The following is a 27,307-nucleotide window of genomic DNA, read 5'->3' on the forward strand; positions in this document are numbered from 1 at the left end:
GTATAAACAAATATAAATTCTGTAGTAATTATAAACATTTGGGAGACGAAACAGTTGCATTCTTTAAGTATTTATTTGGCTCTATTCGAAAAGCTGCTGAAAATTACATTAAAGAGCTCAAAAGGTGAAATTACTTAAGGGGCTCCGGAACGCCCTATACTTGCAATGTTAAAATAACGCTTATAAATTACATCTTACCTCACAAAGTATTTGAGGTAGGAAGTTGAACTTTTTACAGATTATTTATTGGAATATGGGCTACAACTTAACACAGGGATTTTACAAAATTTTAGTTCAGTTATTAAAGATGATTTTTTTTCAATTGTAATGAAAATTCACAACATTTTTTTGCAATTTTTTATTTATATATTCAAAAATATACAGTTTTTTTGGAAAAAGGCTGTGTTAAATTATGCAGAAGGTACTGTGTAACATTTACTGAAAGTTTGAAACAAATATGTTTGGAAGATCCTTAGAAAACATGTAATTAGTATGAGAAAATAAAAGTTTTGGGAATCGAGCGACAAAGATTGGATTAACTTTTTAGTGCATTCCAGGTCCATAGGATGGATTATCTTCATCCTCTGCAAACTCCTCCTCCAGCTTCCTCTTGTTCCTCCTCCTGTTTACTCTTGCTTGTATTTCTAGACTCTTTACAGCCCTGTCTGCAGCCCGAAGGCGTTCCTTGTCTAAAGCAAGCATCGCTCGTACCATGTTAGAACCTATCTTCATTCCCATATTTCTAAATACCTTGCACCTTACAATGTTGCCATCATTGAAAGTCGCAACAGCATCATACACACCAAAGTGAAGTGTTTCTATTCCAACAATTACAGTCTTGGGGATTCTCGACCATATAACACTATTTGCACTTTCATTGGGGTTTTGAGTTTTTCCGTGAATACACTTTTTCAACAGTTCAGGTGCTGCTAAGTCTCTGAAAATAGGTTTTATCACCTCCATTATTGCATGAGGCAGTTAGCAATCCTTTGTTATATTTACACCAACTGTCTTCTTCTTTGGGACACAAGCTATGTTGGGGATTTTCATCGTCTTTATTGTTTACAGTAATAACACATACCTTTGGCTTTCCAACATTTCTCCTTTTCTTAAAAGCCTTCAGAGGATTTCTAATAACTTTACTTTTACTCATTATTATACTTCAACAAAACAGAGACTCAAGAAACAGAATTAATTACGAATATTTTCGAGATAACGACAGAGTAAATAAACATGAAACAATCGACAATCACACCAGCGATATATATTGAACCATCACAGGTTAGCCACAACACATACTTTATATCACATCACTAAAATGTACCAGATGAACACGGACGTTAATAATAACACCATTTGACAGCAGTTTAACAGCGCCACAGTGGGTCACGCCCATGTAGAACACATTTCAAAAAAAATTTAAAAATAGTTGTAGTCTGCGGAATTGAATAAATTATATATCTATTAAAAGGTAATAGTCTGCAGATTCAGAAAACGCAAAAAAGTAAAAATTGAACTTTTCATGATTTTGAGCCTTTCCGGAGCCCCTTAAATGGGTCCTACCTAATGACACAACAGTTAATTATATAATCTAATTTAGCTTCAAAATTCTATTAAAAATGAGGTCTTATGTTGCATTTGGAAGGACCCCCACTGATATGAGGTATACTTATGTATGAATGTATGAGTGTGTATGAAGACAAATGATCCGTGGAGTAGCAAGGAATATATGAATACTCATTACTGTGGGTTTAAAAGTAATGATAACTGTGACATAAGAGCTGAAAATGTATGCCAAAGTTTTCTGATACACACAGTGAGTTACAGGAGAATGACTGAAGTATCAAGTTATATATCAATTGACAGCATATGTTTTCACCTGCTAATGTAAAAATCTAAAATGAAATTTTCACTCTGCAGCAGAGTGTGCACTGATATGAAACTTCCTGGCTTAGCCACAAGTCTCCACAATATCCTTTCTTCCAGGAACGCTAGTTCTGCAAGGTTTGTAGGAGAGCTTCTGTGAGGTTTGGAACTTAGGAGACAAGGTACTGGCAGAAGTAAAGCTATGAGGATGGGGCGTGAGTCGTGCCTGGGTAGCTCAGTTGGTAGAGCTCTTGCCCACGAAAGGCAAGGTACTGAGCTCAAGTCTCAGTCTGACGCACAGTTTTCATCTGCCAGGAGGTTTCATGACGTAAAAATATTTATATAATAGAGGGAAACATTCCACGTGGGAAAAATATATCTAAAAACAAAGATAATGTGACTTACCGAACGAAAGTGCTGGCAGGTCGATAGACACACAAACAAACACAAACACACACACAAAATTCAAGCTTTCGCAACAAACTGTTGCCTCATCAGGAAAGAGGGAAGGAGAGGGAAAGACGAAAGGATGTGGGTTTTAAGGGAGAGTGTAAGGAGTCATTCCAATCCTGGGAGCGGAAAGACTTACCCTAGGGGGAAAAAGGACGGGTATACACTCGCACACACACACACATCCATCCGTACATACACAGACACAAGCAGATATGTCTGCTTGTGTCTGTGTATGTGTGGATGGATGTGTGTGTGTGTGCGAGTGTATACCCGTCCTTTTTCCCCCTAGGGTAAGTCTTTCCGCTCCCAGGATTGGAATGACTCCTTACACTCTCCCTTAAAACCCACATCCTTTCGTCTTTCCCTCTCCTTCCCTCTTTCCTGATGAGGCAACAGTTTGTTGCGAAAGCTTGAATTTTGTGTGTGTGTTTGTGTTTGTTTGTGTGTCTATCGACCTGCCAGCACTTTCGTTCGGTAAGTCACATTATCTTTGTTTTTAGATACATAAAAATATTTAACAATATAAAGCAAACCTAGCACTTCACTTTCCATCACTCAGTTTACAACCATTTGCATTTTACATGAATTTAATATAGAACAAGTAATAGGCAGTAAAATACTTGCAGAAAATACATTTGTGAGCCATTCACAACATAAATACTAAGTAGAATACTCCGCGTTGGTTGTCCATAAAGACAGTACATTTGTAAAATATTCACACATATCCATATAAGAATGTCAAAGAAATATGGATTACTGCAATTACCATGCAGGAGAACAAGATTAATTACGTAAATATAGTTATAAGAATGGCTGGTGGAAAAATGACCAAAGGTTGCTACATACTTTCTCACTGTTCAAAAGGTAAAATTACTGTTGCAATGATGAACATATATCTGCACATATTTAAAAAGTATTGAAGTAGGAGAGGTACAAACAATACCGCTAGTGCGAATTTGAAATAACATTTCGACACAACATAGTGCAAATACTATGTCACCTCCTATTTGGAGACATCTATATGTTTACATATACATGTTATAAGTAATAAGTAGGTAAATGTGAAGTTACACCACACCGTCTATTTTAATGTCTGTCTCAATGACATTCCCATTGTAGTTTGGTCATGCCTTTTATATTTGTAGTAGAATATGTATAATGTTGAATCTTATCTTAATTTCTGTGACTGAAAGACAGCTTTTGAGAAGATAAAGTAGTAAACTCTTCCGTAGACGCTGTTGAACCTAATTGCATTTTTGTGGAATATGGATTTTTGGTTAAGATTTTCCAATATTCAGTGTGGAGTTGATGATAATGTGTCTTTAAAATGAGAATTTAAAGAGTAGTGTGAAAGTATATATGGAAGGCAAACTTAACTAGGACTATCATCATAACATTCAGTAAGAGATAAATGGGACTCGTGTAAAGTGAAGTTTGTAGAAAGGAAAAGTGATACAAGTCTACAATTAATACCTCTGAATGGTTTTCAGTTAATGTATTAAAGTGACTTGTGCAGTAAAGTGTAGGCTTCAAAGCAGAATCTCAGGTACGAGTGAAGCTCTGTTGCCATAAGGTGGACTACATCAAAGTAAATTACAATTATTTGGCAAAATTATCGGACTGATGTCTTGGCTGTGTATGCCACATCTTGTGTCATCTTCAGTTTCCACCAGGCCATGAGTGAACTGTCATAATATCCTGGTGATATATCATGAAGCCACAAGGCAGACACTGGTTTACAGCATAGTCTATGTTGTGACTTGGCAAGACAGCCAAGCCACTAGGAGGTAGCTGAAAGGCACGCGTTTAAGCTCACGCAGGCTGGCGTGAGGTCTGGAACAGTTAAAGGAGTTGAGTCTAGTAAAAAAAGTACGTGGCTTCTGGAATACTTAACTTTAATCCATAATTGGTAAGCATCGGTCTGAGGGTACATGCATCACAAGATAAATAGCAAATGATAATGGCGCCTTGCTAGGTCGTAGCAAATGACGTAGCTGAAGGCTATGCTAACTATCGTCACGGCAAATGAGAGCGTAATTTGTCAGTGAACCATCGCTAGCAAAGTTGGCTGTACAACTGGGGCGAGTGCTAGGAAGATTCTCTAGACCTGCCGTGTGGCGGCACTCGGTCTGCAATCACTGATAGTGGCGACACTCGGGTCCGACGTATACTAACGGACCACGGCCGATTTAAAGGCTACCACCTAGCAAGTGTGGTGTCTGGCGGTGACACCACAGTCTACTTGTGCCAGCTGTTCACTCATGTGAAATGATGTCCTGACATTCTCTCTGAAGGCCAATGGTTAGTCCAAAACAATACATCATGATACGAAAATGGTGTTAGAAACATTGCAATCATAAAGCTGAATGTACAGTGTTGATTGACATGAATTAATGAAAATATATGGAGTCACTCCCTAAGAAATAACTAAAAGACATTGTTTCTGTAGTAAATGCTCTCCTGCAAAGCATTTAAAAAAAAAGGCTGTTCAAAAGCAATAACCTTTATGTAGTCTTAAATATTTTATAATTGTTGTTTATAAATTTTGTTTTTCTGTTGAATGGAAGCTTTAGCTTTCATTATGGGCAGACAAATTGTGGCGGTTTGCCTACTTTGTTTTTTCGTTTGCTGTCCTCGGTCTCGAGGTACTGGCTGAAAACAAATAGGGGGTGAATATGCAGTACTGTCTACTGTAAATGATGTAGCCGACAGATGCACAGTTGCATTTCACAGTCTTTTACTTTCACTTTTTACAACCCCCCAATAATACACAGTTATATATGGCCAGTGCACTATTGTTCTAACTTCCCATAATCCTCATTAATAGTTAGTAGCCAAAAACCCACATACTGCTACAATAGTTTACTGTTGAACATCTACAAGCAGTAGAAGCCTAACCACAAAGTACACAGTTTCTGAAGAATGGAAAGGTACATATGGAGCAGACACAGTCACTGTTTTAACACACAACCTAATTGTATAACTCTTATTACACTGTTAAGTTGATGCATTGTTGTCATTCTAACCAACACAGGTTCCTCGTCTGAAACTCGACCGTAGACTGACTGTCTCATGACCAAAAATTGGGCTTTGCTAACATGTTTTCGAATAGAGCCAAATAAATACTTAAAGAATGCTATTGTTTCATCTCCCAAATGTTTATAATTATTACATAATTTATATTTGTTTATATGTTAACAATAGAATTTACATTACAAAACAATTACTGATTTCACCCTGTAACAAAAGATAGTAACTAGGCATAATCGAAGTAAATTAGAAAACCAATTATATATATAAAACTAAGCACAAAATTAGATCTGGAGTTATATTCTTTAAAAATGAGACCCAACCTTTCTCTTTTATGTAAATGCAGATTATATCCACGTATGTTAGTGGTAACTGGTTAAAAGTGAAAAAATGAATTTAAGGAGGCAGATGGCAAAACAAGAGGGGGAGTAAAATTATCCTGGCTTGCTTCATCACATCACTCCCTCATTGGATTGACCAGATAGATATTGCAAATAACTAACTGGGCAATTAGTGATCACAAGTGACCCCATAAATTGAGTTTAAAATCCACACACACAAAAATTACGTAAGCAACTTATCAAAACTACACAGTATGTATGTTTTTTTTTTTTTTCAAATTTATACTCATGTGAAGTGGCCATACAAAAATCCCCATACAAAATATTTACATACAGTGTATTGGAGAATGTCACAAAAAATCCACATGTTATACTTTTAACAGAGAATTAGACATCTTAATCATAAGTGCTGTCCTTTTTGGGTAAGCGAAGATTACATTTAAAGATACATATCATTTGATACAAGTCCTGTCTTGCTTCAAATAATAAGTCCTCGTGGGTTGCAATAGACAGAAATTTCACTTGCTCAATGTTTAGTATTTTTCACAAGCACATTCAATTTTTCAATGAGCTTTTACACATTTTCTCACCAAGTTGTCCACACCTTCAACAGGTCCAAGTGGTAGTCAGTAAGGACATGCACCACTATTAGTTCCCTTGGAGGTGGCTGTCCTCCTCCACAGTACATGAAAAAATCAGACAAAATACCCTACTTTAGTACACTTGCTTTTACTTGTAACTTAAATGTAAGAAAAAAATGTTTAACACTAATGGCAAATGATATACATTACATCATAAGTAAGTAATTACATAGTTCTCATAACATTACAATAATTAGCACTAAAATTGACTTTAGTACAAAAGGTGTGGACTAGTAAAATTTTAAAATTAAGTGCACATTACACTACTAAACATTAATCTAAGCCATAACTCTGCTGAAGCTGGTTAAACTTGAAAGATTTTTGTTTCCTTCCCATTTGCTGAAGCAAAAACTCAAGATGTGCAGTAGGATAAATTTACTAATCATTATGTTATGAAAAAAGAGTAGTCACCATTATCTAGCTTAATTACTATTCAACTCAAAATTAAAGGGATGGATGTTGTACCAAATCATTGCCCTATTCCTCCACTCTGAGTACTACTCTCATTGAACCAGAAAATTATATCCTCACAAAATGTTACCAAATAGTTTACCTGTCAGAATATTCACATCAGTGTAGCACCACAGTTATCAGTTAATCAGCAAAATTACCCTTCCTTGCTCCAGTATTATCACCTCAAGCTCATAATTCCTCAGAATACAAACAGAATTTTTCAGGTAACCTATAGCTCCAATGGTCCAGCATTATATTACTGGTACTTCACTAAAAATATTGCTCTTTCTGTTAAGCTCTCATTCCCAGCTGCAGTGTCATGAATTGCACAATATACACAGTACCCAAGATCACCTAGTTTAAAATTTAGATCATCAGTACAGTTACACCACATTTGTTTGTATGCAGTTATCTTTTTCATTACTCAGTCTTGACTGTCAGCTCCATTATTTTACTTTCATTTCTTACCTTGTTAGCTAGGGGAGTGCATACTCGAAAAGTATTCCTACTGGAGAGGCAGGCTCCCTAACCATTAAGACCCTAACATTATTCATTATTTTATTATTTCATTATTGTTTCATTATCTAATAAATAAACACCTGCACTGCTTATCCAATGCAAAATTACTCTACTGAAAAACACTCCATGGTAACAGATCCTTATGCTAAGGCAAACTTAACTGTCATTACCGACCAGACAAAATTATCACTTAGAAAAACTACTATTTCACTGTATCCCATCAAATTGCTTAATATTCCAGCCTGAAGGGCGATATACATCCAGATCTTGCTTATTATTTCCACAAATTACTCCAAGCAACTATGTTTAAAGTTGTAATTCCTTAATGTTAGAAAAGACTGTATGATGACACAGATAGATAGTTATCTCCATATACTGATTGCACTGAACACAAAAACTTCTTATATGAAGTCTTCACGGGTTGTCAGCCGAGTAGCATCGTCGTCTCGTAGCAACGTTTCGATGGAATGCATCTCCATCATCTTCAGGCGAAGTGTCGGGATATCGTCGGTCACGGGCTTATATCTCTGCTGGACTGCTCTCCGCTTCCCGCGGCCAGCCAATCACGCACCCGCGGAATCGCCCGATGCGCCTGGATCGGGCGGTGGTGGGGGGTATGCGTGCGCGGGGTTCGAGTCCCGGCATCCATCTCTGTCTGCTCCGTCCGCGGCCCTTGGTGGAACGGAACATTCTTTTCTGATTTTTCTGATTGCAGGCTCCCAGGCTGTGCTGAGATGGTAGCCACTGTCACGGTTGGTTAGGTTGTCGTGTAACCGTATTTCTATGGCCTCTTTGATTACTGAGTCCCAAAATCTGTTTGTACTGCATATTTTCTTTGTGTCCTCGAAATCGAAGGTGTGCTTCTCGTCAATACTATGTTCTGCCACAGCAGATTTGTTGTTCTGACCCAAGCGTACATGCCTAATGTGTTCACTGCGGTGCTGTGAGATGCAACGCTGCGTCTGTCCTATATATTGCATCCCACATTCGCATCCGATCTTGTACACACCTGGTGCCATCAGACCTAGTGTATCCTTGGTTGAACTGAGAAGGTCTTAGATTTTTCCTGCTGCACAGAAAACAGTCTTCACTTTATTTTCTTGAGAATTCTCGCGATCTTGGACGTCGGAGGACCCGCGTATGGCAAGAACCCACAGCCCATTGCTTCATCTTCATCCAGTCTCTCTTCTCTCTTCTTGTGGTCAGCCTTCAGAGCTCTCCTTATTTGTGTCTCACTGTATACATTTTTCTTGAAGATGTCCTTTAGGTGTTGCAATTCTCCTGGCAAACTTTCCTTATCGCAGATGGACCTGGCCCTGTGCACTAAAGTGTTGAGTACAGCATTGCGTTGCGCAGGGTGGTGGCAGCTATTGGCATTTAGATAGAGGTCTGTGTTTGTTTTCTTTCTATACACTGTGTGTCCCAGCGTGCCGTCAATGTTTCTTGTGATCAGGATATCCAGAAAGGGTAAGCTTCTGTTCTCTTCTATCTCCATGGTAAATTTGATATTTCCATGTATGCTATTGAGGTGTTGATGGAACTCTAGCAGTTTGTCCCTGCCATGTGGCCAAACTACAAAGGTATCGTCAACATACCTGTAGAAGGCTTTTGGCTTGTGTTTAGCAGTGTCCAGTGCTAGCTTTTCGAAGTGCTCCATGTATAGGTCGGTTATGCCTGGTGCTATGGGGGAGCCCATAGCTACAGCATCTATCTGTTTGTAGAACTTCCCACCACACTTGAAATAGGTGGTGGTTAGAACATGGTGAAAGAGCTTGATGATATCCTTCTCAAAGTGTTCTTCGAATAAAGCCAGGGAGTCTTCTGTCGGTACTCGTGTGAATAAGGATGTCACATCGAAGCTGACTAGTAGGTCTTCATTTTCCATCCGCGTTCTCTGTAGTAATTTCACAAACTCAGCCTGAACTCGCATATAACAAAAACTTCTACCCCAATTAATATTAAGATCTCATATTTAAGATTGTTTTATACTGAATATTGCCTCTGCTGCTGCACCAATGAGCTGATTACTTCAGATGCTAACATTTTCAGTTAAGCTGCACCTTCTCCTCCACATATGCTGACCCTTTGTATTTTCTGTTTACCTTACCTCTCTTTACGGAAATTCTTTAACCATTGTACCAATTTACGTTCTTCCATCCTCTTATGATTGCATTACTTACAACTAACACAACATAATATAGATAAACACACAGATAGCACTAGTGAAACTTTTTCTAACATATTTCTATACTTAAGTATCCTACTGCACAAAACCACAGGAAAGTAGAAGATAGAATGGTTCTGATTTACTTATGAACTAGAGATAGGATAGGAGAATAGTTTGACTGCCTCAGGAAACATGAAAAATGAGACAGACAGCTGGGGTAAGCATTATCGCCACATAATGAATCCAGCACAGAATGTTGAACCCCCTATTTGCTAGTTGCACAAGAAGTACGTCCCAAATATTATACCACTGCTGAGATTTTGAATTACCTAGAAATTGCAGTCCAACAGCTGTCCTGCCAATTCCACAGTGAGTTCTAGTTTATTGTGCCCATGTACAATAGTCCTCACCCGGGGCACCACATGTAGTGGTTTGTTTCTTCATTTGTTGTCCTCAGTGTCACACTCAGTGATAGCTTACTAGTAGCACAAATAATTTTTATTCCAGACACATGCATCACTACTGTATCATCTCTGTTCTTAATAGATTCAAAACATGCCTGTGAAATGCCATTCAAATCACTACCACTGTCCAATAATGTCTTCTTTCGTAGCCATATTATTTATAATTTGCCTTACCATTGCTTCCAATTTTCCGTAACGACTATTGTTCTGCAAATCAGTCCCTATTAAGTCTTTCTGTTTATTTAAAAACTTAACCTCTACAGCTTTGTCCTCAGTCACTGTCATGTTCATTAAGATCACTCATTATGTACCTCTTAATACAAAACAGCTTTTGCTATGAAATTATCTTATTCTCATTCACTCTTCTTCTTCTTCTTCTTCTTCTTCTTCTTCTTCTGCTGCTGCTGCTGCTGCTGCTGTTATCTGGATCTGCAAGACTGCAGCAAGTTGTAATTCTCTCGGCAAGGCGTCTTGTTTATCTCGATCAGCTGTGCCTCTTGGCTGCTCCTGTACTCAGTGGCTGCCTTCCTTTTAAAACTGTAAACTGCTCAAGTTCACACTTCACTGTCAAATTTCGTGAGTTCTAGTTTATTGTGCCCATGTACGATAGTCCTCACCCGGGGCACCACATGTAGTGGTTTGTTTCTTCATTTGTTGTCTTCAGCGTCGATGTACTGGCTGAAAAAAAAAAAAATAAATAAATAAATAAATAATTGGGGGTGGACGTGCAATACTGTCTACCATAAATGATGTAGCTGACAGATGCACAGCTGTGTTTCACAGTCTTTTACTTTCACTTTTCACAACCCCCCAATATTACAAAGTAAATATGGCCAGTGCCCTATTGTTCTAACTTTCCATAAGCCTCATACCTGTAATAGTTAGCAGGCAAACATACACATACTGCTACAATAGTTTACTGTTGAACAGCTACAATCAGTAAAAACTTAACCACAAAGTTCACAGTTCTTGAAGAATAGAAAGGCACATATGGAGCAGACACACTCACTGTTTTAACACACGACCTAATTATATAACACTTATTACACTGTTAAGTTGATGCATTGTTGTCATTCTAACCAACACACATTCCTTGTCTGAAACTCGGCTGTGGACTGACTGTCTCGTGACCAAAAATTGGGCCCTTATATATCATCACCATAATAGGTGGCGAAACTACACATTGTTCAAAGTTAAATTTACAGAAATTACAATTAGAACTTACTCATTAAATTAACTGAATACATCGAAAAAATGGTTCTTTTTGACAGTTTCTTCTACTACAAGAGTTCAGCTGAATTATTTGTTTAAATGATGAAATTAACATGTATAGCTATGCAAACAATACTTTTGATGAAACTGTTAATTACTTTGCAATTAATTAAGGGCTGGCTTTGCTAACATGTTTTCAAATAGAGCCAAATACTTAAAGAATGCTATTGTTTCGTCTCCCAGATGCTTATAATTATTACAGAATTTATATTTGATTATGTGTCAACAATAGAATTTATGTTATGAAACAATTACTGGTTTCACCCTATAACAAGATAGTAACTAGGCATAACTGAAGTAAATAGAAAACCAATTACATACATAAATTAAGCACAAAGTTATATCTGGTGTTATATTCTTTATAACTGAGGACCAGCCTTTCTCTTATGTAAATGCAGACTATATCCATGTATGTTAGTGGTAATTGGTTAAAAGTGGAAAAACAAATTTAAGGAGGCAGATGGCAAAACAAGAGGGGAAGTAAAATTACCCCAGCTTGCTTCGTCACAACATGATGATAATAAAGAGAAGGTATAAAACAATTCTTGACTACCCCATACCTATCCTTGGTCCAGTAATAAAGAAATTATATCCCAAGACCATGATCCTAATCCAATGGTGTTCAAAGACACAAGAAAGTCAAAATTGTACCTTGTAAGTATAAAAACTATAGAAACTAATTTGAAACCTATGTCATTGTTTTATGGCATTGTTATTGTACATGTAAACATTTGTTATTTTATGTGAGATATCCAACTACTGTCTGCTATCATCGACAAGACTGAGGTGTTTGCTTCCAGCAGACAGTGGGGGCATATGTGATGTACCCTAACATATGTGTAGAAAAGTGAAATGATAATTTTTAATGACAAATGGTACAGGGATAGATGACAGAAACAAATTTTTATTGACAGTCTATGGTTATATTGTATAAAGATGTACAGTAAAGTTTTGTTGTTGTTGTGGTCTTCAGTCCTGAGACTGGTCTGATGCAGCTCTCCATGCTACTCTATCCTGTGCAAGCTTCTTCATCTCCCAGTACCTACTGCAGCCTACATCCTTCTGAATCTGCTTATTGTATTCATCTCTTGGTCTCCCTCTACGGTTTTTACCCTCCACGCTGCCCTCCAATACTAAATGGGTGATCCCTTGATGCCTCAGAACATGTCCTACCAACCGATCCCTTCTTCTAGTCAAGTTGTGCCACAAACTTCTCTTCTCCCCAATCCTATTCAGTACCTCCTCATTAGTTATGTGATCTACCCATCTAACCTTCAGCATTCTTCTGTAGCACCACATTTTGAAAGCTTCTATTCTCTTCTTGTCCAAACTATTTATTGTCCATGTTTCACATCCATACATGGCTACACTCCATACAAATATTTTCAGAAACGACTTCCTGACACTTAAATCTATACTCGATTTTAACAAATTTCTCTTCTTCAGAAACGCTTTCCTTGCCATTGCCAGTCTACATTTTATATCCTCTCTACTTTGACCATCATCACTTATTTTGCTCCCCAAATAGCAAAACTCCTTTACTACTTTAAGTGTCTCATTTCCTAATCTAATTCCCTCAGCATCACCCAACTTAATTCGACTACATTCCATTATCCTCGTTTTGCTTTTGTTGATGTTCATCTTATATCCTCCTTTCAAGACACTATCCATTCCGTTCAACTGCTCTTCCAGGTCCTTTGCTGTCTCTGACAGAATTACAATGTCATCGGTGAAGCTCAAAGTTTTTATTTCTTCTCCATGGATTTTAATACCTACCCAAAATTTTTCATTTGTTTTCTTCACTGGTTGCTCAATATACAGATTGAATAGCATCGGGGAGAGGGTACAACACTGTCTCACTCCCTTCCCAACCACTGCTTCCCTTTCATGTCCCTCGACTCTTATAACTGCCATCTGATTTCTGTACAAATTGTAAATAGCCTTTCGCTCCCTGTATTTTACCCCTGCCACCTTCAGAATTTGAAAGAGAGTATTCCAGTCAACATTGTCAAAAGCTTTCTCTAAGTCTACAAATGCTAGAAACGTAGGTTTGCCTTTCTTTAATCTAGCTTCTAAGATAAGTCGTAGGGTCACTATTGCCTCACATGTTCCAATATTTCTATGGAATCCAAACTGATCTTCCCCGAGGTCGGCTTCTACTAGTTTTTCCATCCGTCTGTAAAGAATTCGCGTTAGTATTTTGCAGCTGTGACTTATTAAACTGATTGTTCGGTACTTTTCACATCTGTCAACACCTGCTTTCTTTGGGATTGGAATTATTATATTCTTCTTGAAGTCTGAGGGTATTTCACCTGTCTCATACATCTTGCTCACCAGATGGTAGAGTTTTGTCAGGACTGGCTCTCCCAAGGCTGTCAGTTGTTCTAATGGAATGTTGTCTACTCCCGGGACCTTGTTTCGACTTAGGTCTTTCAGTGCTCTGTCAAACTCTTCACACAGTATCATATCTCCCATTTCATCTTCATCTACATCCTCTTCCATTTCCATAATATTGTCCTCAAGTACATCACCCTTGTATAGACCCTCTATATACTCCTTCCACCTTTCTGCTTTCCCTTCTTTGCTTAGAATTGGGTTTCCATCTGAGCTCTTGATATTCATACAAGTGGTTCTCTTTTCTCCAAAGGTCTCTTTAATTTTCCTGTAGGAAGTATCTATCTTACCCCTAGTGAGATAAGCCTCTACATCCTTACATTTGTCCTCTAGCCATCCCTGCTTAGCCATTTTGCACTTCCTGTCGATCTTAGTTTTGAGACGTTTGTATTCCTTTCTGCCTGCTTCATTTACTGCATTTTTATATTTCTCCTTTCATCAATTAAATTCAATATTTCTTCTGTTACCCAAGGATTTCTACTAGCCCTCGTCTTTTTACCTACTTGATCCTCTGCTGCCTTCACTACTTCATCCCTCAAAGCTACCCATTCTTCCTCTACTGTATTTATTTCCCCCATTCTTGTCAATTGTTCCCTTATGCTCTCCCTAAAACTCTGTACAACCTCTGGTTTAGTCAGTTTATCCAGGTCCCATCTCCTTAAATTCCTACCTTTTTGCAGTTTCTTCAGTTTTAATCTACAGCTCATAACCAATAGATTGTGGTCAGAGTCCACATCTGCCCCTGGAAATGTACTACAATTTAAAACCTGGTTCTTAAATCTCTGTCTTACCATTATATAATCTATCTGAAACCTGTCAGAATCTCCAGGCTTCTTCCATGTATACAGCCTTCTTTTATGATTCTTGAACCAATTGTTAGCTATGATTAAGTTGTGCTCTGTGCAAAATTCTACCAGGCGGCTTCCTCTTTCATTTCTTAGCCCCAGTCCATATTCACCTACTATGTTTCCTTCTCTCCCTTTTCCTACTACCAAATTCCAGTCACCCATGACTATTAAAGTTTCGTCTCCCTTCACTATCTGATATAAGATATAATATTGCTGAAGAGGTCAACAGAATCTTAATTAAAATCAACATTTTCAGTCTACTTTATCTTCTATGATCTGTTCTGTGCACTTGCATGAGCTGCACATAAAGTAGTGCCTGTCAGAATAATTCATGACAAAATTTGTATATCTAACTGAAACATACTTAAGCAAAGTTTGAAATATTGTCTCTGTGAGTTATTTAAAACCAGCATGCAAATATTAATCAGCAACAGAAGAGAAGATAGCACTCCAAACAAGTATGATCATCTTCCAGTAGAACTTCATGCTGCAGAAAATCTTATTAGAAGAATGGCAAAATCTACCACCTCCATAGATAATAAAATCTTCGAAAAGGTAATCTTTATTGAAAACCAGTTATAATTTCAGCTGAATGACATTTGAAAATACAGCAAAGAGTGTTACATCCAACTTTAAAGACAACTCTAAAAAATTATTTTCTTTGCTTCTAACATTAATCTTCCTTGTGAGGAAAGCCATTTTTTTTCACTCTAATATGATAATAATAATAAATATTTCAAGCCATTCACCCCAGGAGTTATTAGAAAATATGAAAATAAATAGAGAATTTGGAGTTTGTTATTTCAAAATATCAATAATAAAATATCATTACTCCTTTAACCAATTGTGATAGTCATATTCAGAGTGAGAGATCACTTGTTGCAACAAAACCATAAACAGATATCTGCAAATGAATGACGATATTATATTGGTGATAAGATCAAATATGAAAGCCAAAATATACAGAATTATTTAAATGTAGAATAAAAATTGAATTTGTAGATCTAATTCAGTCAAGAAAAGGTATGTAAGAAGTAACAAGCAAAACAATGTGGTAGTGTGAAGTACATAGAAGAAAGACGATAGAATGGCTAAAGGAAAGACAAAAGCATTTAGGTAAAGGTAACAATTTCAGATGTGAAACAGGAAGCAGAGAGCACACAGAAATGAAATATAGTTATATAATATTGTGATAATAAGAAATTTGGGCTGGAAATGATGTAAAGGGAGTGGAAGCACACTCTCACCTGCAGGTAAATGAGTGGCTCATAGACATACTTAACAGTCAGATAATTACACTAGCATTTAATTGGTACTCTTCTGCCTTTAATTTGAAATGCGATACTGTGGGTGACCCCCCCCCCCCCCCACACACACACACACTTACCTCCAGCGCAATAATAGACATGGAGGTAAGCATCAGTAAGTCTCTCTCTCTCTCTCTCTCTCTGTTTGTGCGTGTTTTGAGGGGGGGGGGGGGGGGGTGGATGGGCATGCCCACATGTGAAATACATCAAAGAAAAATCCCAGCTACCAAGAAATGAAGCTGGGTCCTCTGCATGGCACTCAGTCATGCTGATCGCTCAGTTTTGAGGTAACAACATAGAGGCATATGGTCAACAATTTATCCCTTGGTCAGTACACAAGTGGAATAGGAGGGAAAAACTGATATTAGTACCTTTTACCCTCTGCAATACACTGCACAGTAGCTTGTGGAGTATGTATATAGGTGGAGATGGAGATATAGATTGGCTGCTCTCCAAACTGAACTGTAGACACTATAATAATTCAGTGTCTTCAACACTTTATAGTTAAATGTGTTATGAGTCTCTTGATCATTGATTGATAGTTTATGGCAGTATTGATATGAGGTAACTGTTAGCACATAAACAGCACATGCACTTCATAGGGATATGAAATGTAATCATTACATCGGATCTGTGATAGGTAAAGCAGGTTGTAGACTTCAGTTTGTTGGTAGAACACTGTGAAACTGCAATCAGTCTACAAAGATGGCTTACAAATCATATATGTGACCCATTCTACAGTATTGCTCAAGTGTTTGGGACCCATACCAAACAGGACTAACAAGGGATATTGAACATCTACAGAGAAGGGCAGCACAAATGGGCACAGATGAGTTTGATCCATGGGAGACTTACAAAGTGCCAAGAACTGGCTCTAAGTGACTATAGGAATATATTGCAACCCACTATGTATCACACCTGTTGGGATCACGATGACAAGATTAAATCAATTACAGTGTGCATGGAGGCACTTAACATGTTGACTGCTGCTTGCACAGTGGTGGGTGTTTCATTGCCAGGCCAGGCCATGGCACCAGGTTCTGCTGTGGCCATTATCAGTTTATGACATCAGGCGTAAGTGTATGCTGTGGCCATCGGTGGCCTTGCAGCAGTCATCATGCTAAACACGCATTCTTTCTGTACTCCTTATGTGAATGAAACTGGAAAAAGTCCTAATAAATGGTACAATGAGACAAACCATCTGCCAAGCATTTCATAGTGGTTTGCAGATGTAGATGTAGATCTGGTCATGTTAATCTCATGCTATGAGATCTGGGCTGCAGCTGCAGTGACCATGGCATCTGTAAGGATTACACTGTTCATGTGTCCCATGTGTCTCAAACTTTTGGTCTTTGTGCCGGTTAGAGTACCTTGGGTAAGGTTGTTGGTAACCCTACTGTGTGTGAGTTCCTAGAATGTTGGTATTCCAGCCCAGTTGAAAATATGTTGAAAGTAGTGGTCTGAGGTTCCTTAGGCATTTGCTTTTTGCCACAAGGCATGCCAAGCTACTTCAGTGGCTATATTTTTCTATGCAAAACATGGGTAAATAAACAATAACTTATATTACTAACTATTATGCTAACTTTTGTTTGAGGATAATAAACTGTACAACTTAAGCAACTGAAGATGTGTTAGTGGAGTAGGAAGAGCGATTAACAACATCAGTTGACATGTAGTTGGATGTCTGAAGTATAGCAAGAAAACTAAAGACAAATAGAATCAAAACCAGAAAGTATGTTTTATTGTAGAGCTAAAGACAATGGTAGAAATTCAATTTGTAGACATGCTGTAAACAATGAAATTAAAAACAATGTTGCTGATAATATTAAAGAAATCTCAGACTGAATGAGAAGACTTGTTTCAAAATGAATACAAGACATTCCATAGAAATCAATGTACTCTGTACACCAGTTTGGTCACGTTTCTATGAACTATTAGAAACCTTGTATGAAGAGTTACAGAAACTGATAAATGATAACAAATCCCACTACAAGGTGATATTTGGATATTTTAATGCAACAGTGGAATCAAAAGTAAGAAATGAAGCTTCAATAATACACTTTTAGTATGATACCGTAAATGACAGAGATCATATATTAGAAGAATTTGCAGAGAAGACTAACTTCTTAAGTCTTAATGAAACTAGAATTGTAGGCGATGCTATATTGTTAGACTATAAGGAATAGTACATGATATGACAGTTCTAAATTGTGTTGACTTTAAAGCACCTTAATCATAGACTATGTAGACTACTGAGTGCAGAGGAAACAATGCAAAACAAGAAGGAAATGAACATGTAAAGCACAAAATCAGGAATATACAATAAGAGAATTAATATCATCATCAAGCATTGGACATCTCATGCAGAATAAGATCTTCTCTAGACTTTTTCAGGTATTATGTTCTTCAGTGATATTCATCCACAATGCTTCTTTATGTTTTCTAGTTTCATCTACCCACCTCCTAGATTATCATTTCAGTATTTTCGTATCTTCTACAACTTCCCAAGTACATTTGCCTGACAACATTTCCTCCAACCTCCACTTCATTTTCATGACATTTTCCATATATTTCTTTCTTGCCCTGATCCTCTTACTAATCTTACTAATTTCTGACATGGATCTCACCATTGTCATTGAGCAGTCCTTAATTTTTCAAAGGTTTTCTGTACTGTGTGCTAGTGGCCATCATTACAGTTTCAGTTTTGGCACTCAGGTATGCCAGTTTATATAAATCGGTGGACACGATCCTCATTTTCGTTTTTACCTGGACAGTCAGTGCCTTGTCAACCTATTGTGCAAATCCAGTTGTTGTATAGGTAGCTGTGGTGGATGGGAGAAAGAATTCGTCTGACTACTGCAGGAGCTCACGATATGCAGGCTCTGTCACAGACAATTGACATTTCTCACAGTGTGCAGCCTGAGGAGTACCAGCAAGAGTCTGTCAACCCAAGACCCAGTTGCATGGCACATGACAGCACCCTTAAGAAAGTTACGTAGGTATTCTACCATACCATTATGTGTGATATGGCATCATTCTTCTGAGGTGGATGCCAGACAGTAATAACATGGTGCAATCTACTTCAGCCTCCTTTTGGCAGTCTTTCCTGGCTGGCAACTTTTCTGCACTGCCACTGTGTACTATTCACACCCTCCACTACCTGACCTTGTAGTGGCCCCATCGTAAACCAATAAATCACTGTGAGTCACTAACATATGTTGTGAGATGCAAGCAGCAAGTCAATGAAAACTACACGCAGGTGTGCAAATTGTACATCAGGACTAACCAAGTTTCCAAGTGGTTAGGGCCAGTGCCATATTTCAGCCAGCAGATTTCAGTGAGCTAATAATGGTGTAGAATGATGATGCAGAACTGAAAGATCTGCAGACCTCCAATTGTGGGACATGCGCACTGATATAGCAGTACACTACAACAAATCCACATGTCAGCTGCAGCAATACGAACTCACATCTCTACAACATCACATACTCAAGTCCTTGCATGCACTAACTTTCCAGGCATCCATGCTACTAGGGCACTATAGGCACAGTCCTTTGTATGGTCTAGTGTGCAGAAAAGCTACTGCCGATGAACCCAGTAATGTGTCCCCTACAATAAGAGTAAAGTGACATGCCATGCATAACCATCACTTGGAAATTTGGTTCCTCCTGATGCACAATTTTGAGACCTACATGTAGGTGTCATTGACCTGCTGCTTGTCTTCCACAACTATGTCAAATTACTAAGTGTGTCTAAGGCTTCCACCGAATCACTTATTGACCAGACTGGTGTGGCAGTAGAAGACAGCAAAATGAAAGCTGAAGTTTTAAATTTCATATTCAACAAATCACACAGGAGAATTGTACAAATATACCATCATTTGACCATCAAACAGACTCCTGTAAGGATGGCATAGTAATAATCATCCCTGACAGTGATAAACAATTGAAGGAGTTGAAAACAAATAAGTCACCAGGTGTGGATGGAATCCCAATTCGGTCTTTCAAAGAATACTCTATGGCACTGGCCCCTTACTTAGTTTGCATTTATTGCAAATCTGTCACTCATTGTGAAGGCCCAAGTGACCAGGGGAACACACACACACACACACACAAACACACACACACACACACACACACACACACACACACACACACACACAAAAGACTCCTACGTATAAGAGTGGACCCACAAAATTACAGACCAATATCCGTAACATGGGTTTCCTGCAGAATTCTTGAACATATTCTCAATTCAAATATTATAAATCTTTTTGAGACTGAGAAGCTTATGCCCACAAATGAGCATAGTTTTAGAAAGCACTGTGTGTGCAAAACTCAGTTTACCATTTTCTCACATGATATACTGCAATTCATAAATGAAGGGCAACAGGCAGATTGCCTATTTCTAGATTTCCGGAAAGCGTTTGACTCGGTGCTCCATTGCAGAATGTTAAAGAAGAATGGAATAGATTCACTGATATGTGAATTGCTCGAAAACTTGCTAAGTTATAGAATCCAGCATGTTGCCCTCAACAGCGAATGTCCATCAGAGTCAAGGGTATCATCAGGAGTGCCCCAGGGAAGTGTGATAGGACTGCTATTATTATCTATATACGAAAAATGACTGGCGAACATGATGGGTAGCAGTGTAAGGTGTTGAAGTGATTGTAGGAGGATACAGGGTGACAGAGAGAAAATTTCTAGTTGTTGTGATGAATGGCAGCTAGTTCTAAATATAGAAAAATGTAAGTCAATGCAAATGAACAGGAAGAACAAACCCATAATGTTCAGATACAGCATTACTACTGTCCTGCTTGACACAGTCATGTCATTTGAATATTTGAGTGTAATGCTGCAAAGCGACATGAAATGGCATGAGCATGTGAGAATTGTGGTAAGAAAGGCGAATGGTTAACTTTGGTTTATTGGGAGAGTTCTAGGAAAGTGTGGTTCATTTGTAAAGGAGACCACGTATGAATACTGGTGTGATCTATTTCTGAGTAGTGCTCAAGTGTTTGCGATCCGTATCAGGTCAGATTAAAGGAAGACATTGAAGCAATTCAGTGGCAGATTGCTAGATTTATTATTGGTAGGTTCAAACAGCACACAAGTGTTACAGAGATGCTTCGGTAACTCAAATGGGAATCCATGAAGGGAAGGTGATGTTCTTTTTGAGGAACACTACTGGGAAAACTTTAGAGAACCAGCATTTGAAGCTGACTGCAGAACGATTCTATTCACACCAACATACATGGTGACAATTATTGAACTATATGAAATAAAACATCATAACTTCTGATGGTTTGCATTAGGACATTCAAATTGCATGGTTGGCCATGGGGCATGATGGGAATCAGTATGTGAATATGGTTTGGTTTAGTGACGAAGCCCACTTGCATTTGGATGGGTTCATCAATAAGCAAAACTGGCATGTTTGAAGGACTGAGAATCTGCATTTCACAATCAAGAAGTCTCTTCACCTTCAACGGGTGACTGTTGGTGTGCAATATCTAGCCATGGAATAATCGATGTGATATTCCTTGATGGCATGATGACTACTGTACAGTACGTGAAGGTTTTGGAAGATGATTCCGTCCCCATTATCCAAAGTGACCTGATTTCGACAAGATGTGGCTCATACAAGACGGAGCTCAACCCCATCGAAGCAGGTGAGTGATGTCTTGGAGGAGCACTTTGGGGACTGCAATCTGGCTCTGGGGTACCCAGAGGCCACCAGTATGGGCCTCGATTGGTTCTTTTTTTGGGGGCCTGCATTAAAGATGAGGTGTACAGCAGTAATCCTAAAACCATTTCTGAGCTGAAAACAGCCATTCAGGAGGTCATCGGCAGCATCAATGTTCCAACACTTCAGCAGGTCATGCAGAATTTCACTATTCACATGCAACACATCATGGCCAATGATGACTGGTGTATCGAACATGTCATAACCTAAATCTGAATATCTGTAGTGACACTTACATCTTGAACAAAGTGTGTGCATGCCATAATTTGTAACTAAAATATGTTTTTTTTCCATATAATTCAATAATTGTCACCTGATATATTGTATGTAAGGCCCACTAAGATAAGCTACGAGCCAGTCATTTTCCCCTTGTTCTATTTGGGAGTGGAACATAAAATGGAATGACTAGTAGTGGTATGGGGTACCCTCCAATATGTGTCATACAGTGGATTACGGAGTATCATTGAAGATGTACAACCACAGTTTTGGTACCAGTATGTACCAAATGTTGGTCATGAACTGGACAATGAAATTCAGATGATTTAGTTCGACTGGCAGATAGTTATTCCAGGGCTGCAAAAATGCTCCTTTAATAATGACAAGGCTGCTTTCCCTCTTCAGGAACCATCCTTTAGTCTGGTCTCTTCAAGGTCTCCTTTGATGTGGTAGTGCCTACAGCATAGATGCTGATGCTACTGCTAAAGCTGCAACCCTCCTGCCCAGGCCTGGAGCAATTCTGCCCTCTCTGAAGATTTCTGTGCTGAGTAACATAGGAACACTATATTGCTCTGGCATGAAACATTGGTTTTCACTCGGTGGAAATGAACTCAGAGAGATTAAATCCCACCCTACAATTAGGGTGAGTTCTCTTTGTCCATCTCAGTGTGAAGCAATATATTGGGCAATCATTGTCATCTGTTTAATTGCAACCCTCCACCACCTTGTACTCACTGTGCACTATTTTATAACCTATTTTTAGTTTTTTAATTTCTTACATTTTAATGTGTGTTCATTGTCTAAGCTATCTGAGATTTTAGCAGATGCAGCACAGGCTATATAATGTCTTCTTCTTTATGCTCACCATAGCAACATATCAAAGGAGATTTAATTTTTGAGAATAGTCACTAGTTGTCTCAAAAAATTTAATCAGCCAACCTCTTGAAGGGGTAAGTAGTACTAACTGTTCTTTATACCTGTCATTGTGTCTGTTATTCTTTGAGTAGCATTCCAGGTCCAGCATCATTAGTCCTTATAGTTTTACCCACAGTTTAGGTTCATATGTGCTACCAAATTCAAGAACCATGGAATTCTTTATTTTTTAAGTTATGATTTGGATGCTTTATGATCTCAGCTGCTTTGTTCTCTAAAGAAAGACAGGAGGGAAAGAAAGGGGGGGGGGGGGTGGTCCATAGTTCATAGGAGGAACTTTGTAATTGGGTATAGTTGGTCACATGAATGCAAGTGGAACTGAGACTTTTATGTATTAGTTTGTAACCATCACTCATTTACATTTTTTTATGACAATAAGTAGTGGAGTAACATATTTCTTGGGACATTGCCTGCATTATGTTATAGAACCAACCACAAATTAACACTAAGATGAAGCATGCATATTTTACTTTGCTATGACTTCTGTAACGAGATTATATCTATTGTTTCTTTCCCAGGTGTTCTCTGCTCGAACATCTGAGGTAATAGCCTCCCATCAAATAGAATCATCATACATATTTCCACAAGAAGGATGGGTGGAACAAGATCCACTGAAAATATTAGATACTGTTAAGATATGCATTGAAAAAGTGGCAGAAGAACTTCAAGAGCAAGAAATAGAACCAAGTGATATAGTTACCATTGGTATAACTAATCAGAGGGAGAGTACAGTAGCCTGGGATTCCATCACTGGGAAACCTCTTTATAATGCTATAAGTATGTTGTGTTTTTATGTGTTTTAATATTTTTGTATTAACAATTGAAAATTAAATAGGATAGGTAACTTACACACACACACACACACACACACACACACACACACACACACACACACACACACACAAACAAATAAATGTACAACTTCTTGAATGTCATAATACTGACCAGGCACCATGCATGAAGATGACTGTCAGCAAAGAGGAGGCATATGTGCAGACTGAAGCAGCAAATGAAAATTTGTACCAAGGCTGGGGTTTGAAGCTGGAGCTCCTGCTCAGTAGACAGATGCACTAACCACCGCGCCAATCTGACACAGTGGCTTTGCACAACTGCTTGGACTACTGTAGCAGGCCTCCTCAGTCCAAAGTCCCATTCATGCCTCAGCCCACTTAGTGTTCCCCGTGGCCTTGAACAACATTGCAGAGACTCTACAACTGTACTGGAATAGTGCCTCAGCATAGAACATAATGTGGGAGCCTGTATGAAACCTAGGCATATGTGCTTTAATGTAACTCTATGTTTCCAGAGATCTTTACAAGTCTCAAAGTATAAATTTTGATTTGTCATTTCAGTCTTCATATGTACATCTTAGATATCTAAGACCTGAAAAGGTCTCTGGAACCATGTGGTTTCATTTGAAAGAGAAAACAGTTGGAACTTTTGGATGTGTGTGTGGTGAGAGCGGCAATGGAGGCGGCACAGCCAGAAGCTGCTAAGGGATATGGGAGAGAAAACGTACAGTTGTTAATGATTATGAAAACTTTTGATTTATTTTTATTTACATGTCAAGTTCCGTAGGACTAAACTGAGGAGCAAATCTCTAAGGTCATGGAACATGTCAGTACATGAAATTACAACATAAAACTAATAACAGATAAAAATAAAAGGTTTATGAACACAAAAAGTCAATCTATAAGTTTAAGTAAATGCAATCAACAATACAATAAGAATCAGCTTAATTTTTCAAGAACCACCTCGACAGAGTAGAAGGAGTGACCCACGAGGAAACTCTTCAGTTTTGATTTGAAAGTGCATGGATTACTGCTAAGATTTTTGAATTTGAGTGGTAGCTTATTGAAAATGGATGCAGCAGTATACTGTACACTTTTCTGCACAAGAGTTAAGGAAGTCCGATCCAAATGCAGGTTTGATTTCTGCCGAGTATTAACTGAGTGAAAGCTGTTTATTCTTGGGAACAAGCTAATATTGTTAACAATAAATGACAGTAAGGAATACTAATATTGAGAGGCCAATGTCAAAATACCCAGACTTGTGAACCGGGGTTGACAAGAGGTTCATGAACTTACACCACTTATTGTTCAAGCCACCCATTTCTGAGTCAAAATTATCATTTTTATAATGGGAAGAGTTACCCCAAAATATAATACCATATGACATAAGTGAATGAAAATAAGCAAAGTAGACTAATTTTCGTGTCGAACGATCACTCATTTCAGATACCGTTCGAATAGTAAAAATGGCAGCATTAAGTCTTTGAACAAGAACCCAAATGTGGGCTTTCCAGGACAGTTTACTATCTATCTGAACACCTAGAAATTTGAGCTGTTCAGTTTCACTAATCATATGGCCATTCTATGAAATTAAAATGTCAGGTTTTCTTGAATTGTGTGTTAGAAACTGTAAAAATTGAGTCTTACTGTGATTTAACATTAGTTTATTTTCTACAAGCCATGAACTTAGGTCATGAACTGCACTATTTGAAACTGGTCCAGTGTTGCACACAACATCCTATACAACCAAGCTAGCGTCATCAGCAAACGGAAATATTTCAGAATTACCTGTAATACTAGAGGGCATATCATTTATATAAATAAGGAACAGGAGTGGCCCCAACACTGATCCCTGGGCCACCGCCCCACTTGACTGTATCCCACTCAAACTCCACATCACAGCCGTTAACAACATTGTTAATAATGACCTTTTTCTGTTTGTTGCCAAAGTGAGAGGTGAACCATTTGTGAACTACTCCTGGTATTCAGTAATGGTCCAACTCCTGGAGCAATATTTTGTGATCAACACAATCAAACGCATTAGTTAAATCAAAAAATATGCCTAGCATTTGAAATCTTTTGTATAACCCATCCAGTACTGTGCAGCACAGTATTTTAATATTCTGCTAGGCACTCCATCATAAACATGAGAGTCCTTAGTCTTCAGTGATTTAATTATTGACTCAATCTCCCCCTTGTCTGTATCATAGAGGTTTATTTCAGACATCAATCTTGGAAAGGCATTTACCAAGAATGTTGTATGATTCCCTGTAGAAACTAAAATTTTATTTAATTCACCAGCAATGCTCAGAAAATGATTGTAAAATACTATACGTACATCGGATTTATCAGTAGCTGAAATATTTTTACTACAAACTGACTTTATATTGTTGACCTTGTGCTGCTGACCAGACACTTCCTTCACAACTGACCATATGGTTTTAATTTTATCCTGTGAATTAGCTATTCTATTTGCATACCACATACTCTTTGCCTTCGTAATAACATTTTTAAGCACCTTACAATACCTTGGGTCAAATCTATAAATAATCAAAAATTGAAATGATAATGTGTTTTTGTGTGATAAACAGAGTGAAAGAGAGAAGGAGAATGGGGTAAAATATCAGATTGGGGGAAGAATTGGGGGTGGGGGTGGGGTGAGTATTTACATCAGGAAAGAATGAGGTCAAGGGAATGGAGGGAGTTAATGTGGTGCCAATGGACAAGAACAAGAAGAGGCTTAGATCGAGGGGTCTGTAGAAGTGGAAAATGTGCTGTAGGTCAAGCTAGACTTCTGGAATGGAGTCACAGTGGTGTGGTTTATATCTGGAAGTACTAGAAAGCAAATGGAGACCTGCAGTCAAATAGTCATTGTGATTCTTAACCTGAGTCGTTAAGTCCTTAGTAGCAAGATGAATGGTTAGGTCAGCATTGGCTTTTAAGTCACAAATAGCCAATTGATACATAGCTGTGCTTTTTGACTTAATGAGAGAGGATTGGAAGGCAGGTATTCATCTACAGTTTTCTGTGAGTGGCTAAGCAGAAGAATGGAAGGACAAATGTCCACAATGCCATTATGGTGGAAGACAGTGTGTCCTAAAGTCTTAATGATCACCTCAAAGAGAAGTTGTATAATTAATTTTTAATTTATTTGTAGGCCTATGTCTGCAATCCGAGTACACATTGAAATCCCCAATGCCACAGTTCTGTAGCATGCCACTTGAGGAGCCAAAACAAAATGGTACGGCCCATTGATAAAGACGACTATTGTGAGAAAACATTTTTCTTTTTTTTCACGTTTGAAGGGGAACAACACTACAACAATCCAGGCTGAGTTACCAGAAACGTGTGGCAACAATCCACCGTCATTTGGTCCTATGATTAGGTGGCACAGCTCTTCCAGTGTGGTCAGATAAATCTGAATGAACAAGAACAAAGTGGTAGACCATCTCTGTGTGAAGAACAGGGAATTGCAGGAGAAGTAGAGACCTTGGTGCTTAAAGACCAGTATATCACAATTGAGATGACAGTGGAAAAAGTGAAAATCAGTCACATCTTGTACCACATTTCAAACATGACATAGGTTGTTGTACCTATCTGAAAAGCCCGCAGAACTGGGGTAGCAACGAAAATGTTGCAACTATGTCTGGGCAATCCAGATGCCTTTTTTAGCTGCCTAATTACTAAGGATGGGTGCTGGGTATATAACTATAACTCTGAGACAAAGGAGCAAAGCAAGCAGTGGAAACATGTGGATTCACCACAACCGAAAAAGTCAAAGACCCAACTATCATCAGTCACTGTGATGTTGAAAGTTTTTTGGGGCTGCCTCAGTGTGGTGGTAACAGATTGTTTGATAGGGTCGAA

General features: G+C 38.3%; 1 protein-coding gene across 6 annotated transcripts in view; it reads left to right on the plus strand.

Moving 5' to 3' along the window:
- Window positions 1–27,307, plus strand: part of LOC126259565 (glycerol kinase) — a 179,913-nt gene that overhangs the window by 62,485 nt on the left and 90,121 nt on the right. For all 6 annotated transcript variants that reach the window (XM_049956469.1, XM_049956467.1, XM_049956468.1 and 3 more), the window contains exon 3: window positions 23,168–23,426. In XM_049956469.1, coding sequence (XP_049812426.1) covers window positions 23,168–23,426 — 259 coding nt within the window. The remainder of the gene's footprint in view (window positions 1–23,167; window positions 23,427–27,307) is intronic.

Source organism: Schistocerca nitens, chromosome 5 (genome assembly GCF_023898315.1).
Source record: "Schistocerca nitens isolate TAMUIC-IGC-003100 chromosome 5, iqSchNite1.1, whole genome shotgun sequence".
Classification (NCBI taxonomy): domain Eukaryota; kingdom Metazoa; phylum Arthropoda; class Insecta; order Orthoptera; family Acrididae; genus Schistocerca; species Schistocerca nitens.